The sequence below is a fragment of the Pelophylax lessonae genome (genome assembly GCF_965119305.1).
Source record: "Pelophylax lessonae genome assembly, chromosome: 6".
In the NCBI taxonomy this organism is placed as follows: domain Eukaryota; kingdom Metazoa; phylum Chordata; class Amphibia; order Anura; family Ranidae; genus Pelophylax; species Pelophylax lessonae.
Window position 1 is genome coordinate 326,093,454 of NC_138773.1, and position 19,342 is coordinate 326,112,795.

At 46.1% G+C, this 19,342-nt stretch overlaps 1 protein-coding gene across 1 annotated transcript in view; it reads right to left on the minus strand.

Annotated features, from left to right (window-relative positions):
• ADCY5 (adenylate cyclase 5) overlaps positions 1-19,342 on the minus strand; it is a 309,283-nt gene that overhangs the window by 107,857 nt on the left and 182,084 nt on the right. The window contains exons 2-3 of the mRNA XM_082262186.1: positions 18,983-19,132; positions 10,874-10,995 (exon numbers count right to left, since the gene is read on the minus strand). Coding sequence (XP_082118312.1) covers positions 10,874-10,995; positions 18,983-19,132 — 272 coding nt within the window. The remainder of the gene's footprint in view (positions 1-10,873; positions 10,996-18,982; positions 19,133-19,342) is intronic.

The following is a 19,342-nucleotide window of genomic DNA, read 5'->3' on the forward strand; positions in this document are numbered from 1 at the left end:
CAGCACGACTTGCACGGACTTCATATAATGAATGTCAATGCAAGTCGCTCCGATGTCGCCCCGAAGTAGTACAGGAACTATTTTCTAAGTCGGAGCGACTTGAGTCGCTCCTATTAGAACGGTTCTCGTAGCACTGCATGGACCGTGACTTGTCAGGCTGACCAGTCGCCTGACAAGTCGCGGTAGTGTGAATAGGCACTAAAATAACAAGTAAAGTAACAGTAAAAAAATGTAAATAAAAAATAACAATATATAGTTACATAGTTAGTCAGGTTAAAAAAAGACACAAGTCCATCTAGCTCAACTAATAAATAAAAAAAATAAATAAATAATTAAATAAATAAATACATTGTCACATAGGATTTCTAGTGTAAGGTTCAAGTTAATAATAACACATAATACAGGAGAAATTTCAGGTGTTCAAGTATTTATTTTATAATAGGTATTAATCGCACCTAACAGTAGAAATGGATTTATTTTGTATTAATATTTATTTTATATTATGTATTTGAAAAAAAAAAAAATAGAAGCAAGTGACAACCCCCCCCTCCCCCTCCTCCCCTTTTGGAATTGGGAACTCTCGGCCCTGGCAGCGTATTCGGTGAGCTGTGAATATTCAGGCCGCGCCGTCTGTCAGTGGGAAGTAAATCCGAAGCGTCACGTTCTTTCAGGAGGAAGTTCTGCTGTTTGTTCAGAACCAACAGGAAGCCCATATTGAATAGAGAGGGGGAACTCCGGGCTGGAACTGGATGTGGCTTTGGCCTAACACAATGACCCCCCCACTGGATGTTGGAAGTGTTACATTACCCAGAGGGCCGAGCGAGGGGAACCTGTGCTGGGTTATTTATAGCTTGCTGGCACCTATAGAGGAAAGGGAAGCAAATAAAATCATCAGCGGCATGGAAAATAGATTAAAAGTCAAACAGCCGGAGCGCAGCTGTCCTTGTGGAGGATGGAGCGCCGCCAGAGCCAATCCCTGTACTGCCGACTGCAGAGAAAATCATTCCCAGGGATGGCCTTCTACTTCATTTACATTTTTATGCATTTCACCTAATAGCACCAACTCTTCACAGGGATTGGTTGTCATTCCCCGTCTGCTACTGCTAGGGAAGCAGCTAAACAAGCGCGATCTGTGCTTGCTTAGCTGCATTGGAGGGCAGAGGAGACATTGGAGGACTAACAGACCTCTGATGTCTCCATGAAGAGGACTTGTCACCTGCCCATCCCATTACATTTCATATAAAGTGCATCCGGAAAGTACTTCACCTTTCTCCACACTTTGTTACATTACAGCCTTATTCCAAAATGGAATAAATTCATTATTTTCCTCAAATTTCTACAAACAATCCCCCATAATGACAACGTGAGAGAAGTTTGTTTAAATTTATTAAAAATGAAAACATCAAATGTACATAAGTATTCACACCCTTTGCCATGACACTCAGAATTGAGCTCAGGTGCCTCCTGCTTCCACTGATCATCCTTGAGATGTTTCTACAACTTGATTAGAATCCACCTGTGGTAAATTCAGTTGATTGGACATGATTTGGAAAGGCACACACCTGTCTATATAAGGCCCCACAGGTAACAGTGCATGTCAGAGCACAAACCAAGCCATGAAGTCCAAGGAATTGTCTGTAGACCTCGGAGACAGGATTGTATGGAGGCACAGATCGGGGGAAGGGTACAGAAACATTTCTGCAGCATTGAAGGTCCCAATGAGCACAGTGGCCTCCATCATCTGTAAATGGAAGAAGTTTGGAATCACCAGGACTCTTCCTAGAGCGGGCCGCCCGGCCAAACTGAGCGATCGGGGGAGGAGGGCCTTAGTCAGGGAGGTGACCAAGAACCCGATGATCACTCTGACAGAGCTCCAGCATTTCTCTGTGGAGCGAGGAGAACCTTCCAGAAGAACAACCATCTCTGCAGCACTCCACCAATCAGGCCTGTATGGGTGTGGCCAGACGGAAGCCACTCCTCAGTAGAAGTCACATGACAGCCCGCCTGGAGTTTGCCAAAAGGCACCTGAAGGACTCTCAGACCATGAGAAACAAAATTCTCTGCTCTGATGAAACAAAGATTGAACTCTTTGGCCTGAATGGCAAGCGTCATGTCTGGAGGAAACCAGGCACTGCTCATCACCTGACCAATACCATCCCTACAGTGAAGCATGGTGGTGGCAGCATCATACTGTGGGGATGTTTTTCAGTGGTAGGAACTGGGAGACTAGTCAGGATGGAGGGAAAGATGAATGCAGCAATGTACAGAGACATCCTTGAGGAAAACCTCCAGAGCGCTCTGGACCTTAGACTGGGGTGAATGTTCATCTTCCAACAGGACAACGACCCTAAGCACACAGTCAAGATAACAAAGGAGTGCCTATGGGACAACTCTGTGAATGTCCTTGAGTGGCCCAGCCAGAGCCCAGACTTGAACCCGATTGGACATCTCTGGAGAGATCTGAAAATGGGTGTGCACCGACCCTCCCCCATCCAACCTGATGGAGCTTGAGAGGTCCTGCAAAGAAGAATGGGAGAAACTGCCCAAAAATAGGAGTGCCAAACTTGTAGCATCATACTCAGAAATACTGGAGGCTGGAATTGGTGCCAAAGGAGCTTCACCAAAGTATTGAGCAAAGGGGGTGAATACTTATGTACATGGGATTTATTTAATTTTTAATTTTCACTAAATTTGCAAAGATTTCAAACAAACTTCTTTCACGTTGTCATTATGGGGGATTGTTTGTAGAATTTTGAGGAAAATAATGAATTTAATCAATTTTGGAATAAGGCTGTAACATAACAAAATGTGGAAAAAGTGAAGCGCTGTGAATACTTTCTGGGTGCGCTGTAAATTTAAATTAAAACAAATGTTAAAAAAATAGATTTTAATGATATAAATAAATATAATTTTAGAAAAAACACCCCCTCGTACACCCCGACCTCTGATGTCTTCATAAAGAGGACCTGTTAGCTGCCTATTCCATTCCATTGCATTTAAATTTAAATTAAACAAATGTAAAAAAAATAAATAAATACATTTTAATAAAATAAATAAAAATAAAAACACTTTTTTTAAAAGCACCCCCGTACACAAAAAGGACATGTGACTCCAAAACCCCACCAAAAAGGCAACCTCGGGTGCGTTTTTGATGTGGTTTCCATTCATTTTAATGGGGAGGTGCAAAAACCACAAATGACCAGAAAGGGAGAGAAAAAAAAATGCTAATAGTGTGGAGCCGCTTTATATATACATTTTTAATGCATGTTTGGTGCACCAAAATATATTATGTATTCTTAATTTTTTGGGTTATTTGTGCTTAATATATATTATGTTCTTTATGTGCTGCACTTTTAATTCATTATTGACCATTAAAGGGATCCTGAAGAAGCCTCAAGATAGGCAAAACGTATTAATCCTGACCTTCTTGATACATCTTTCTGGTTACTCTCGTTGAAAATATTTAAATTTAAATGAAACAAATGTTAAAAAAAATAGATTTTAATAAAATAAATAATTATTATTATTATTTTTTTTTTTTTAAAGCACCCCCCTGTACACCCTGCACATCCCTGAAAATGCAAACACGCACGTAGGTCTGGGACGTAAATGTTAACAACAGTTGCATAACACATGTAAGGTATCACTGCAAAGGTCAGAGAAAAAGCAATAATTCACGGTTAACTCAAATGTGCCGCATTTTACTGCTGTTTTGTTGATTTCCATTCATTTCAATAGGGAGGTGCAAAAACCATAAGGGCTCTTTCACACACTGAGTCCGTTGGACGGACTCCGTTTTTCTCAGCAGGGGATCGATCCGCCGATCCCCCGCTGAGCAGGAGGATGACAGCTGTTCTCCGCACTGTGTGTGGAGACAGAGCTGTCAGTTCCCCATGCATCTCTATGGGGGGAATCGGATGAAAACGGACCGCCGGTCCGTTCTCCTCCGATCCCATCCGATCCGAACCGCTGGACGGATGGAAAATAAGGTTTCCATCCGTCCAGATTTGACGGATCGGATGTCAGCGGACATGTCTCCACTGACATCCCATGCCCCATAGGGATGCATAGGGGGACCATTCAGATCCGCCAAAAAACCTGAACGGTCCGCCTGAGTGAAAGGGGCCTTAATGCCCAGAAAGGGAGATAAAAAAAAAAATGCTAATAGTGTGGAGCCATTTTATATATACATTTTTTTTGTGCATGTTTGGTGTAGTAAAAAACAAACAAACCACCAAACATGCACTACAAATGTATATATATTTGGAAAAATAAATGTATATATAAAGCGGCTCCACACTATTAGTATTTTTTTCCTCTCCCTTTCTGGGCATTTATGGTTTTTCATTAAAACTGCAAAAAGTTGCACATATTCAATCTTGTATGTATTGTGATAGATGGTATATTATGTATTCTTCATTATATATATATTTTTTTGTTATTTGTACCTAATATATATTTTGTTCTTTATTAGCTGCACCTTTAATTCATTATTAACCATTAAAGGGATCTTGAAGAAGCCTCAAGATAGGCGAAATGCGTCAATCCTGACCAACTTGATACATTTTTCTGGTGAGAACCGAGACCAGAATTTTTTTTTCAAAGGTTCCTCTGTGTTGAAAAGGTTGAGAAAGGCTGCCTTACACAGAGGGGGTGCAGGTCCCAGTAACTACAATTGTGTCCATAGGATTTAATGGTCATGCGTTTTTCTTCCGCTTTTTTAACCACACAATGACCGCCCACCACAGTTTTACTATGGCAGGCAGCTGCTCCTGGGCAAAGCAACGTAGTACTACGTCGCACGCTCTAGGGGGCTCGGCTATGGATTCCCCCAGATCCTTCTACACTATGGATTCCCCCAGTTCCTTCTCCGCTATGGATTCCCCCCAGATCCTTCTCCACAATGGATTCCCACAGATCCTGAAGGAGTTTAAGCATGCATGGGATAGGCATAAGGCTATCCTTCATACAAGATAGGGCCAGGGACTATTCATAGGATTCAGATATATTGGGCAGACTAGATGGGCCAAATGGTTCTTATCTGCCGACACATTCTATGTTTCTATGTTTCTATCCTTCTCCACTATGGATTGCCCCAGTTCCTTCTCCACTATGGATTCCCCCAGTTCCTTCTCCGCTATGGATTCCCCCAGATCCTTCTCCACTATGGATTTCCCCAGATGCTTCTCGGCTATGGATTCCCCCAGATCCTTCTACACTATGGATTCCCCCAGTTCCTTCTCCGCTATGGATTCCCCCCAGATCCTTCTCCGCAATGGATTCCCACAGATCCTTCTCCACTATGGATTCCCCCAGATCCTTCTCCGCTATGGATTCCCCCAGTTCCTGCTCTGCTATGGATTCCCCCAGATCCTTCTCCGCTATGGATTCCTCCAGATCCTTCTACACTATGGATTCCCCCAGATCCTTCTCCGCTATGGATTCCCCCAGATCCTTCTCCACTATGGATTCCCCCAGATCCTTCTCCGCTATGGATTCCCCCAGATCCTTCTCCACAATGGATTCCCCCAGTTCCTTCTCCGCTATGGATTCCCCCCAGATCCTTCTCCGCTATGGATTCCCCCAGATCCTTAGCCACTATGGATTCCCCCAGATCCTTCTCTGCTATGGATTCCCCCAGATCCTTCTCCGCTATGGATTCCCCCAGATCCTTCTACATAATGGATTCCCCCAGTTCCTTCTCCGCTATGGATTCCCCACAGATCCTTCTCCGCTATGGATTCCCCCAGTTCCTTCTCCACTATGGATTCCCCCAGATCCTTCTCCGCTATGGATTCCCCCAGTTCCTTCTCTGCTATGGATTCCCCCAGATCCTTCTCCACAATGGATTCCCCCAGTTATTTCTCCGCTATGGATTCCCCCAGATCCTTCTCCGCTATGGATTCCCCCAGATCCTTCTCCCCTATGGATTCCTCCAGATCCTTCTCCATTATGGATTCCCCCAGATCCTTCTCCATTATGGATTCCCCCAGATCCTTCTCCATTATGGATTCCCCCAGATCCTTCTCCGCTATGGATTCCCCCAAATCCTTCTCCGCTATGGATTCCCCCAGATCCTTCTCCGCTATGGATTCCCCCAGTTCCTTCTCTGCTATGGATTCCCCCAGATCCTTCTCCGCTATGGGTTCCTCCACGTCCTTCTACACTATGGATTCCCCCAGATCCTTCTCCCCTATGGATTCCCCCAGATCCTTCTCCATTATGGATTCCCCCAGATCCTTCTCCGCTATGGATTCCCCCAGATCCTTCTCCGCTATGGATTCCCCCCAGATCCTTCTCCACTATGGATCCCCCAGTTCCTTCTTCGCTATGGATTCCCCCAGATCCTTCTCCATTATGGATTCCCCCAGATCCTTCTCCATTATGGATTCCCCCAGATCCTTCTCCATTATGGATTCCCCCAGATCCTTCTCCGCTATGGATTCCCCCAGATCCTTCTCCGCTATGGATTCCCCCAGATCCTTCTCCACTATGGATTCCCCCAGTTCCTTCTCCGCTATGGATTCCCCCAGATCCTTCTCCGCTATGGATTCCCCCCAGATCCTTCTCCGCTATGGATTCCCCCAGTTCCTTCTCCGCTATGGATTCCCCCAGTTCCTTCTCCGCTATGGATTCCCCCAGTTCCTTTCTGCTATGGATTCGCACAGATCCTTCTCCGCTATGGATTCCCCCAGATCCTTCTCCACTATGGATTCCCCAGATCCTTCTGCGCTATGGATTCCCCCAGATCCTTCTCCGCTATGGATTCCCCCAGATCCTTCTCCGCTATGGATTCCCCCAGATCCTTCTCCGCTATGGGTTCCCCCAGATCCTTCTCCGCTATGGATTCCCCCAGTTCCTTCTTTGCTATGGATTCCCCCAGTTCCTTCTCCGCTATGGATTCCCCCAGATCCTTCTCCATTATGGATTCCCCCAGATCCTTCTCGGCTATGGATTCCCCCAGATCCTTCTCGGCTATGGATTCCCCCAGATCCTTCTCCGCTATGGATTCCCCCAGATCCTTCTCCACTATGGATTCCCCCAGTTCCTTCTCCGCTATGGATTCCCACAGATCCTTCTCCACTATGGATTCCCCCAGATCCTTCTACACTATGGATTCCTCCAGATCCTTCTACACTATGGATTCTCCCAGTTTTACTCCCCCTGGTATGTATGATGCATATTCTTAGCCCCCAAGTGCATAACTTTACATTTATCAACATTAATCCTCATTTGCCCCATAGTTGCCCAATGAAACAGTGCATTGAGGTCGGCTTGTAAGTTGGAGACATCCTGTAAGGAAGTTATTCCACTGCAAAGCTTGGTGTCATCTGCAGGTTCAGGGCACCCCCATTCCTGCAACAATCCATTGCGCCCAGCGCAGTACTCCCTCCTGCCCACCCCTTGTCCTGGCATTATTAGCGTAGACATAAGAATACATTCTCCTTCCTCACACGAGATTGACCTTTCCTGCCCTGGGTGTGGTAATCTCCGACACGTTTCACAGGTTTTCCCCCCTCCTTCATCAGAAAGCTGTGGAGCATCTTATATATGCCTTTTAGATTTAAACATGCATATGGGAGGGTCCCATAGACCAATCACCCTCACTGGGGAATACAAGAGAGAGGGAGAAAAAAGCCCCCCCCCAGTGTCAGCGAAGAAGAGGGTCAAAGTCAATAAAGGACCCCAAAGCTCATCCACGGGCTGACTCCAGTTGAATATATTTGTAGGCAGGTGCAGGTTTCTCTACATCCTGTAGGTGGCACTGTGCAGTTATTACAGATAGAGAGGGGAATAATCCTCTTTCAAGTGGTAGTAAAGTCTGCTTTGTGATTTGTAACTGCAGGTAAGCGTAAAAAATGAATATCTCCTAAACTTGCACCGTTTAGGACAGTGATGGCGAACCTATGGCACGCGTGCCACAGCTGGCACACATAGCAATCTCTGTTGGCACACGAGGTGGTTCAGAAATGAAAGAGTGCCCAAGCCACAACAGCCCCTGAAGTTGAACCAGCCAGAGAGGAGCAAGAGGATGGTGCTGAGAGGACACCATCAAGAGTGAGGAGGGTGATCAAAGGCACTAACAAAAGGAGAAGCTGCTGCCAGGCACACTGACACTGGACACCAGAGTCGGGTGAGTGCTGAATTGACTACAATCCCTCTTGGAGTGTGGGGTCATCACCTGGGTGGCTGGGTGTCTGCAGTTTAATTGCAGGGTTGGCACTTTGAAAAAAATAAATTGGTTTTGTGATGAAGTTTGGGCACTTGGGCTCAAAAAGGTTCGCCATCACTGGTTTAGGAGATATTCACCCTAGATGCAGCCGGTAATGTCAGCGGCGTATGCACTGTGAAGGTCTGGCATACAGTGCTGGACCTTCAGAGCACAGTGCCGTAACCGTGGGCTCCCGCACATGTGCGCTGGAGTGATGTCATCGGGGCTGCGGCCACTCACACAGCCGGGGGAAGATGGAAGCCCTCTCAGCGGTGGCAGCACGCCCCCGGAGGGCTTCGTTTTACGGTAAGTATTTCATATTGTGCTAATACACGATACAGTATATAGTAGCACATTATGCTATTATTTTGCAGGGGAACGGTTTTTTATTTTTTTTATTGCAGCGGTTTACTACTGCTTTAATCTCGGTTCACACTACTGGGACATGAAAATCGCAGGACTTACAGTGCGACTTTGCCAGGCGACTTCCGGGGCGATTTGCTTTATGGGCTACACTGTAGGGAATGCCTGGGTAATCTTCCTGTAATATTGGATCCATTCACATCAATATAAATGAGGATCCGACGTGGAGGCGACTTCCGTTAAAGTCTAAGGAAACAAATCGCTTAGAAATCGCTTTGAGGTATTACAGGAACCTTTTCTAAAGTCGGAGAGACTTCAGTAGTGCTAATTAACCACTTGCCGACCAGTCACGTTGACTGTACTGCGGCAAAGTGGCTTGTTCCCGTCCAGCGACGTAGACCTACGTCGCTGGACTCCTCCCCTTGTGGGCGGCACACACGCGCCGCCGGAGGCTCGCTCCCACTGTATTCAGTCACAGCGGGAGTCGGGCCAGGGGAGGAGCGGCGGTGATCGCCGCTGCTCTTCCGCGATCGTCGGGGAATCGAGTTTGGAGATCCGCCCTCTTGTGAAAACAAAGCGGGCGGATCTCCTAAGTGACAGGCAGGGTCAGATTGCAGGGTTCAGCATAGCTGTGTGATCTGTCCCTGTGTCACTCAGTCACCTCCCCCCACACACGTTAGTAAGCACCAGGCATACATTAACCCCTTCCTCTCCAATAAAATTAACCCCTTCCCTGCCAGTGTCATTTTTACAGTAACAGTGCATATTTATAGCACTGATTACTGTAGTAATGTCACTGGTACCCCCAAAAGTGTCAAAAATGTCAGTCAAGGGTCCAATCTGTCCGCCGCAATGTCGCAGTCCCGCAAAAAAAATCGCAGATCGCCGCCATTGCTCGTAAAAAAAAAAAAAACACCAAAAATGACAAAAATCTTTCCCTTTTTGCGAAAACCAATCAAAATATGCTTATTGTGATTTTTTTTACCAAACATAGGTAGCAGAAAACAAATTGGCCAAAAATTAAAAAAAATTTAGATTTTTACATTTTTTTGGGGGGGAATTTCATATAAAAAAATGTGAAAAATATTGTTATTTTTTCAAAGTTTACGCTCTTTTTTTGTTTATAGCGCAAAAAGTAAAAATCGCACAGGTGATCAAATACCACCAAAAGAAAGCTCTGTTTGTGGGAAAAAAGGACGTAAATTTAGTTTGGGTACAGCATCGCACGACCGCGCAATTGTCAGTTAAATTCGCACAGTGTCGAATCGCAAAAAGTGGCCTGGATGTAAGACAGCAAAATCCTCCGGTGGTAAAGTGGTTAAGAGAGCTGTCATTGACTCACATGGGATTTCAAACGTCATGCGTCTCACAAGTCAGATCTCAAGTCGCGGCAGTGTGAAATGAGCCTAAGGACTCAAAGGAGCCAGCTGTGTGATTGGATGCTGCAACCTCTCGAGATCTTCGGTGGCCATCTTGACAATATAAAATAGGGCCCCAATGTCATCCGGGTGTGCCAGGCAGGCACGCGCAGTGGCGCCCATTCACAGTATGGCTGCGGGCCGAAAGTGCAACTGTGCATGCACCATTCTCGAAGCCTGCCGGGCTCGGGAAAGCTCGTACATGTCTTTAGGATGAATTAGAGCTAAGACTGCGACTTATGGCGCAAAAAATAAAAATCGCACAGGTGATCAAATACCCCCAAAAGAAAGCTCTATTTGTGGGGAAAAATCAATTTTATTTGGGTACAGCGCTGCACGACCGCGCAATTGTCAGTTAAAGTAACGCAGTGCCGAATCGCAAAAAATGGCCTGGTCATTAAGGGGGGTAAAACCTTCCGGTCCAGAAGTGGTTAAGATCAGTAACCCAAAAGAAGACCGACTGAAGATGTCAGCGGCCAATGAGGGGGCTCCGGGACACCCCAGCGCTGGAGTTTGAGGTGAGTAGAGTCCCATTTTAACACAGGCTGGAGCTCTCATCATGATCCCCTATTGCAGGGGTCTTTAAACTTTGGCCCTCCAGCTGCTTAGGAACTACAACTCCCATCATGCCTAGTCATGTCTGTGAATGTCAGAGTTTTACAATGCCTCATGGGAGGTGTAGTTCCACAACAGCTGGAGGGCCATAGTTTGAGAATCCCTGCCCTATTGTAACTCCGACGGGCCTGATCCTCCCCTGGGGGGCGGAGTCAGGACATTTAATGCCCGCCTGCAGTCATCATTTCTGCATACAAGAATGCATCTTTTTTCGGATTATAACTCTCATCATCATCTCAGTTGTATCCCCCTCCCCCCCTCCTACCTGACATTGTCATGTTTCTGGATGTAGATCTTGTGGAACATCATATCTTCTTGCTTGGCATTGATGTCAGCCTTCATCTCCATGGCGACATGGCGGGGAAGTACGGACAGCAGAAGCCGTTCCTGGCGGGTGAAATAAAACAATAAAACTCCATTACAAACATTGCACAGCTGATTTGAACCCCCCTTCCCCCTCCCCTCCCCCCATCAGATGTCTTATCACATTCTAAATCATCGATAACGTGTTCACCAACCTGGCCACCGACTCAACCTGACCCCCATCAGAGTACATGGCATACCTTGAAGGGGTGGGCAACAGTAAGAACTTGGGGTGTATGTGATCACTGACCACGCCCACTAAATGTATCAATGTCACATCTTTTTTGGGGGGCGTCAGTAAGAACTGTATCCCACTAGATTGCATTTTTACGTTCATTCGGTGAGAATTCCAACAAAATTAAATGTTACTATTTTCTATGCAGGTCGAATGTTCTTCAATTTATAGAATAATGTCAATCCGAAAAATACCTCTTTATGGCCACTAGATGGAGCTGATGTTCATATGATTATCAGCTCTATGTAGTGATATTTTCCAGATTCACACTGTTATGAAAGTAGAACATCCAACCTGGAGAGGAAATAGCCGGCTGGTAACATTCAATTTGCCTGCATTTGCACAGAATGAAAATTCGTGGAGTTTCGTGGGATGTAAAGCGCCTTGCAAAAGTATTCACACCCCTTGAAATTTCCCACATTTTCTCATGTTACAACCAAAAACGTAAATGACTTTTATTGGGATTTTATGTGATAGACCGACACAAAGTGGCCATAATTGTGAAGTGGAAGGAAAATGATAAATGATACAAATAAATCTGTGAAAAGTGTGGCTGCATTTGTATTCACCCCCCGGAGTCAATACTTTGTAGAACCGCCTTTCCCTGCAATTACAGCTGCAAGTCTTTTTGGGGATGTCTCTACCAGCTTTGCCCATCTAGAGAGGACATTTCTGCCCATTCTTCTTTGCAGAATATCTCAAGCTCTGTCAGATTGGATGGAGAGCGTCTGTGAGCAGCAATTTTCAAGTCTTGCCACAGATTCTCAATGTGATTTAGGTCTGGACTGTGACTGGGCCATTCTAACACATGAATATGCTTTGATGTAAACCAGGGGTATCAAACTAAATTTCCTCGCGGGCTGCATCAGCATTATGGTTGCCCTCAACGGGCTGGTTATATCTGTAGGATTACATGTCCAGAGCATCCCCCCCCCCCTTACACCCTTACATGAGATGTCAAGAGAACCCCACCATCATAAATCAAGAGTCACCCACCCTTCCTTACATCACAATGCACCCCCTTACCTTGTGCTACTGCCAGGATAAAGATGCGGGTGCCTCTTGGAAGAAGAAAGTGCAGGGTCTGGAGGAGGACCAGAGGAGGGCTGGAGTCAGCTTCCACAGTCTGCTGAAAGCTGAAACCAGGGGAGGCAGAGACAAGGTGGTGTTGCGGCTGCACAGAGAGGTGCAGGATCTGTAGGAGGAATTCTGCCCTCCTCTCTGCTGCAGACTGCTGAGAAGGGGGGGGGGGCGGGGTAGGCCAAACTAGACTTTCTGCAGCTGCACAGAGAAGCACAGGATCTGGCAAAGGAGTTCTGTCCTCTCTGCTGCCGACTATTGAGACAAGGTGGGGGCAGAGACAAGGGGGGTACCGCAGCTGCAGGAGAGGTGCGAGGGCCACAGGAAATTACACCTGATGTAAAGGGGGACTGTATTAGGGACACCTAATGTAGAGGGGGAATCTAATAGGGACACTTGCTGTAAAGGGGGACTTTACTGGGAATACCTGATATAAAGGGAGGCTCTGCTAGGGACACCTGATGTAAAGATGTAAAGGGGGACTCCGTTGGGGACATGTGATGTAAAGGGGGACTCAGTTGGGGGACACCTGATGTAAAGATGTAAAGGGGGACTCTGTTGGGGGACACCTGATGTAAAAAGGGTCTTTATTGGGGACACCTGATGTAATGGGAGACTCTGCTAGGGACACCTGATGTAAAGATGTAAAGGGGGACTCCATTAGGGACATGTGATGTAAAGGGGGACTCAGTTGGGGACACCTGATGTAAAGATGTAAAGGGGGACTCTGTTGGGGACATGTGATTTAAAGGGGGACTCTGTTGGGGAAACCTGATGTAAAGAGGGTCTCTATTGGGGACACCTGATGTAATGGGGGACTCCGCTAGGGACACCTGATGTAAAGATGTAAAGAGGGACTCTGTTGGGGACATGTGATGTAAAGGGGGAATTTATTAGGGACATCAGATGTAAAGAGGGTCTCTAAAGGGGACACCTGATGTAATGGGGGACTCTGCTAGGGACACGTGATGTAAAGATGTAAAGGGGGACTCTGTTGGGGACATGTGATGTAAAGGGGGAATTTATTAGGGACATCGGATGTAAACTGGGACTCCATTGGGGACTCCACCTGCCGGGGGGGGGGGGGGTTAATTCCCCATCTTCACCAGGGTGCTGGATGGCCTTGTCCCGGCACTGGGTGGAGTTATCCTTCAAACCATTTGTATAATTACAATATAAAAACCTCTTTGTGTAGACTAAGAAGAGAGTAATTTATTCACCAGTCTCCTTGGAGTTGCATTCCCTGCTGCAGGTTCTGCAATCAACACCCACCGGCACTCATGCCCCTCCTGTCCCTCGGCACCCTCTGTCCCATCCTCAGAGGGGCCAGGGCTGGAGATATAAGGGAGGCCGACCTCGTCAATTCAGTCTCCTATCAGGTACGTGGCACCTTCACAGCATCAGTGGTGAAAAACCCTTTGGCCACTTCTATATGAACTAAACTTGTTTTACTGCTGTTGAAACTTTGGTAAAGTCAGGAGAACCCTCCTAGAACCCCTTCCCACCTCCATTAGGCCCTGGTCACACCCCAAAGCTCCAAAACGCTGGAGGAGAAAAAAATCAATTATTCTCTATGGAGACGGTTCACATCTCTGCTCCAAGTCTCCTGAAGCCAAACGCCTGAAGCTCAAAAAAGTTCTGTCGATTTTTTCGTAGCTCGAATCGGGCAGATTTGAGCGTTTTGGCGCGTTTTTATACCCATAGAAATAAATGGAAACAAATCAATTGCATTTACGCGTTCTGTTGCGCGTTTTTTGCGTGATTTTCTGCTCAAATGAAAAAAATTTAAAAAATAAAATAGTAATAATATATGAACAAATAAATGTAAATTAAATACAGAAATCACAAAAATCATCATAAATAAAATAAATCAATACTATGTAATAATACATAAATAATATTTAACCCCTAACCTTAAAAAAATTAACAATTTATTATTAATATTATTATTATTATTAATAAATAAAATAATAATACATAAATACCTAACCCCCAAAAAAATAAATAAATGACTATGAGAGTCGGTTCACACTAATCCGACTCAAAGACGCCCCCCCCCCCCGACTTCGGGCGACTAATGAAGTCGCCCGTGCAGCGCGACTTCAGCGCGGCTTGCAACGACTTCTCATAATAGAAGTCAATGCAGGTCGCTCCGACTTTGCCAAAAAATAGTGTAGGAACCTTTTTCTAAGTCGGAGCGACTTAAGTCGCTCTGATTAGAACGGTTCCATCGCACAGCATTGGAAGCTACTTGTCAGGCAACCAAGTCGCCTGATAAGTCGGATTAGTGTGAACCCGCTCTTACTAGAATAATAATGTATTTATTTGTTTATTTTGTGTTAGGGTTAGTTATTTATTATTATTTTATTTTATTTTTTTAAGGGTTAGAAGTTTAAGTTAAGGGTTCATTATTTATTTATTATTACTTAGTACTCATTTACTGAATGTATTTATTATTAATTATTTATGATTATTTTTATTTATTTGTGTATTTTTTTTACATTTATTTATTAATTTATTATTATTTTTATTAGTAGTAGTAGTAGTAGTAGTAGTAATAGTAACACCGTAACAAAAAAATAAATAAATAATAAATAATATACAACCCTAGCCCCTAATCATAACCCTAACCTAACCTTAATTCTAACCCTTTACCCTAATGAAAATAAATAATATTAAATAAATAATATAAAAAAAAAGAAATAAAAGCTGATGGAAAAGCTAAAAAAAGCTGAAATGCCTAGCAACAAATGATGCAACAGATGATAGTTTTCTTTATTGGCTAATAAAAAAAATGCCAAAGCTAAAAAACGCTGTATATAGACGCGCAAGTCACGCATAAAAACGCCCGAAAAAACGTTTCAAGACACTACGCTCAGGTGTGAATGCAACTTTATGGTTTACAAATACCCTCAATTTGAGAGTGAGCTCTTCAGCGAGAGTTTAAAGGCCCCACTGCCGGCAGAATGTATATTTGTTCTTTCACTGGCCATTGGTTGAGATGCAGCCTACAAATAATAGACGGGCCATATCATGTATTACATCTCCAGGTCTTCTCTTTAAGCCTGCATTCACACCGGAGTGTCACGCTTTGAGCAATTTTTGGGCGTTTTGTTGCGCATTTTTGACCGTTTTTGTACAGCATTTTTTTTTTTAAAACGCTCTGGCCTATAGAGAAAAATATAATCAGTTTCATCATTTGTTGCTATATTTTTCAGCTTTTTCAACCGCTTTTATTTATTATTTATTTACTTATTTATTTTTTTCTTAGGGTTGGGGGTTAGGGTTTGGGGTTATAGTTAGGCATTTATTTATTTTGTTTGTTATTTATTTAATTTATTATTTATTATTAATAATTTTTTTTTTTTTTGTTAGATTCAGGGGTTAATTTACACTTCTATGGGGAAGTAAATGCTTCAAAAACGCACCAATCTGCCCAAATCCAGCTAAAAAAAGAAGCTCCAAAAGCTTTTTGAGCTTCAGGCATTTGGCTTCAGGCGATTTGAAGTGGAAATATGAACCATCTCCATAGAGAATAATTGATTTTTTTTTTTCCAGTATTTTGGAGCTACAGAACGCTCAGGTGTGAATGGGGCCTAGTTATTCTCTGCTGTGTGTTATTACATTGTTGCCAGACGGATCCTTGGACCTTCTATTGCAGGGGTGGGGAACCTTTTTTCTGCCAAGGGCCATTTGGGTATTTATAAAATCATTCGGGGGCCGTACAAAATTATCACCTTAAAAATGAGCCTGTTATATTTGGTCAAACATTTAATTAAACTGCCCCTAATGTGATGGCTGCAACTGCTTCTCTTTGGTGAGGTGTGTGATGTTAGATGGTATTGATGATGTTGCTACTTGCAACAGGTTTTCCAGGTTTGCCTCGGTCAGTCTGGAGTGCAGTCTTTTTTTGTGGTGGTAAGTATTGAAAAGAACTGCTGGCAGGTACTGTTGGTGGGTATAGCTGGCTGGTACTGCTGGTGGGTACAGCTGGCTCAGGCTGGTACTGCTGGCTTGTACTGTGCTGTGAGTACTGCTGGCTGGTACTGCTGGCTCAGGCTGATACTGCTGTGGGTACTGCTGGCTGGTACTGCTGTGGGTACTGCTGGCTCAGGCTGGTACTGCTGACTCAGGCTGGTACTGTGCTGTAGGTACTGCTGGCTGGTACTGCTGTGGGTACTGCTGGCTCAGGCTGGTACTGATGGCTGGTAGTGTGCTGTGGGTACTGCTGGCTGGTACTACTGGCTCAGGCGGGTACTGCTGTGGGTACTGCTGGCTCAGGCTGGTACTGCTGGCTGGTATTGCTGTGGGTACTGCTGGCTCAGGCTGGTACTGCTGGCTAGTACTGTGCTGTAGGTACTGCTGGCTGGTACTTTTGTAGGTACTGCTGATTCTGGCTGGTACTGCTGTGGGTACTGCTGGCTCTGGCTAGTACTGCTGGTTCTGCTGTGGGTACTGCTGGTTCTGGCTGGTACTGCTGTGTGTACTGCTGGTCCTGTCTGGTACTGCTGGTTCTGGCTGGTTCTGCTGGTTCTGGCTGGTACTGCTGGCTGGAAGAGGTGATGTTTCCTGTATTGGTCACAGGCAGAGTGCATTTGATATCACTCCACCTGTGACTCACTCAGACTGTCATAACGGAGCAGGAACTATACAGGAAACATCGGCTCCATTCTGACAGATCAGCTGAGAGACACAGACTCAGCTGCATGGGGGGCCGGACCAGATGACTTCGGGGGCCGCATACGGCCCCCAAACTGTAGGTTCCCCACCCCTGTTCTATTGGATACTGAGTGAACCCTGTTGTTGCTCTTACCCAAACTTCTCTTTGAAGGGTTGATCCTGGACCTAATAAGCCTTATTTTTACCATTACTCGTGTGTCGGTGAGTTGTTGGGTCCAGTTGGGGAAGGGGGGGGGGGGTTAACCACTGGGAGTCACAGAACAACCCAACAATCCAGCATCTCCCTATGGAGTCAGAGCTACACAACGTAACAGACTCACCGGAGAAAAAGAGGGAGAGCCTGAGAAATGGGTGACACAGAGGCCAACCAATCGTGTGTTGGGGCGGAGGAGAATGCTCTGTTTTAATTCCACCAATAAGCAAATGTAACGAAACACAGAGGAAGAAGATTTATTAGTAGGAGCCTTTTGTGGCCAATCCCTGGAAAGGCCAATATTACCTGAGATGGAGGGAAATGCTGTTGTTTCTGGTTCGGTGGCAGCACTGATACATTGTCACAGGAGTAGAGGGGAAAAAAGGAAGGAAATCAGACAAGTATTGGATACAAAGCCAATAACATGTAAAGAGATTGCGGTGTCTAGTGAGGGTCCTCATGGGAGGGCTCACAGTGAGTGTTCTCATGCGAGGGCTTAAGGGGGGGGGAGGTGAGAAGAGGCTGCAGTGTCTGGTTAGGGTCTTCATGGGAGGGCTTGGGGAGGGTGGTAAGAAGAGGCTACAGTGTCTAGTGAGGGTTCTCATGGGAGGGCAGGTAAGAGGCTGCAGTGTTCAGTGAGGGTCTTAATGGGAGGGCTTGAGGGGTGAGAAGAGGCTGCAGTGTCCAGTGAAGGTCTTCATTGGAGGGCTTGGGGGGGGGGGGGGTGAGAAGAGACTGCGGTGTCAAGTGAGGATCCTTATGAAAAGGCTCACAGTGAGGGTCCTCAAGGAAGGGCTCACAGTGAGGGTCCTCATGGGAGGGCTTGAATGGGGGGGGGGGGGGTAGTGAGCAGAGGCTGCAGTGTCTGGTGGGGGTCTTCATGGGAGGGCTTGAAGGGGTGGGGGGTGAAAAGAGTCTGCAGTGTCTGGTGAGGGTCTTCATGGGAGAGCTTGAAGGGGGGGGGGGGGGTGAGAAGAGGCTGCAGTGTCTACTAAAGGTCTTTATGGGAGGGCTCAAGAGGGGGGGTAGGGGGTGAGAAGAGACTGCAGTGTCTAGTGAGGGTTCTCATGGGAGGCCTCACAGTGAGGGTCCTCATGGGAGGGTTTGGGAGGGGGGTTGAGAAGAGGCTGCAGTGTCTAGTGAAGGTCTTCATGGGATGGCTTGGGGGGGGAGTGAAAAGAGACTGCGGCGTCAAGTGAGGATCCTTATGGGAGGGCTCACAGTGAGGGTCCTCAAGGAAGGGCTCACAGTGAGGGTCCTCATGGGAGGGCTTGAAGGGGGGGTAGTGAGAAGAGGCTGCAGTGTCTGGTGGGGGTCTTCATGGGAGGGCTTGAAGGGGTGGGGGGGTGAAAAGAGTCTGCAGTGTCTGGTGAGGGTCTTCATGGGAGGGCTTGGGGAGGGGGAGGTGAGAAGAGGCTGCAGTGTGTACTAAAGTTCTTTATGGGAGGGCTCGGGAGGGGGGGTGGGGGGTGAGAAGAGACTGCAGTGTCTAGTGAGGGTTCTCATGGGAGGCCTCACAGTGAGGGTCCTCATGGGAGGATTTGGGGGGGGGTGAAAAGAGACTGCGGCGTCAAGTGAGGATCCTTATGGGAGGGCTCACGGTGAGGGTCCTCAAGGAAGGGCTCACAGTGAGGGTCCTCATGGGAGGGCTTGAAGGCGGGGTGGTGAGAAGAGGCTGTGGTGTCAAGTGAGGGTCCTCATGGGAGGGCTTACAGTGAGGAGGAGGAAGTGGCGATGAATGCACCAAGTTTTGGATGGTTTTGGTGTTTGGTTCCCATACATTGCGGATCTGTGGAGTGAAGCATTCAAAAAAGGTTTCCTACCTGTTGCTGGTTCTCCCTCTGGGAATGGAGTCGCGCCTGGATGCATTCGCGGGTCTCCTGGAAGGCCTGTCGCTGTGACACCTCCGCAGGATAATGTGTGCAAATCCCAACAATATTCGTGCACAAGAAAATCAGGACATTCGCCACCACCTGAAAGAAGAGTACAGATCGTGAGACTCAGCACAGGATAGGGACAAGGCTGCTGGTGCTCCAGTACCTCCTCCAAAAATGTGAGACTATGATTTACTAAAGGCAAATAGACTCAGCCTGCCTGACACCCTATGGCCCCAATCTATGAAACTTTAAACAAAAATTGAAGAACCGTGGCCAGACTTTGGACTTTATCCAGAAAGTATTCAC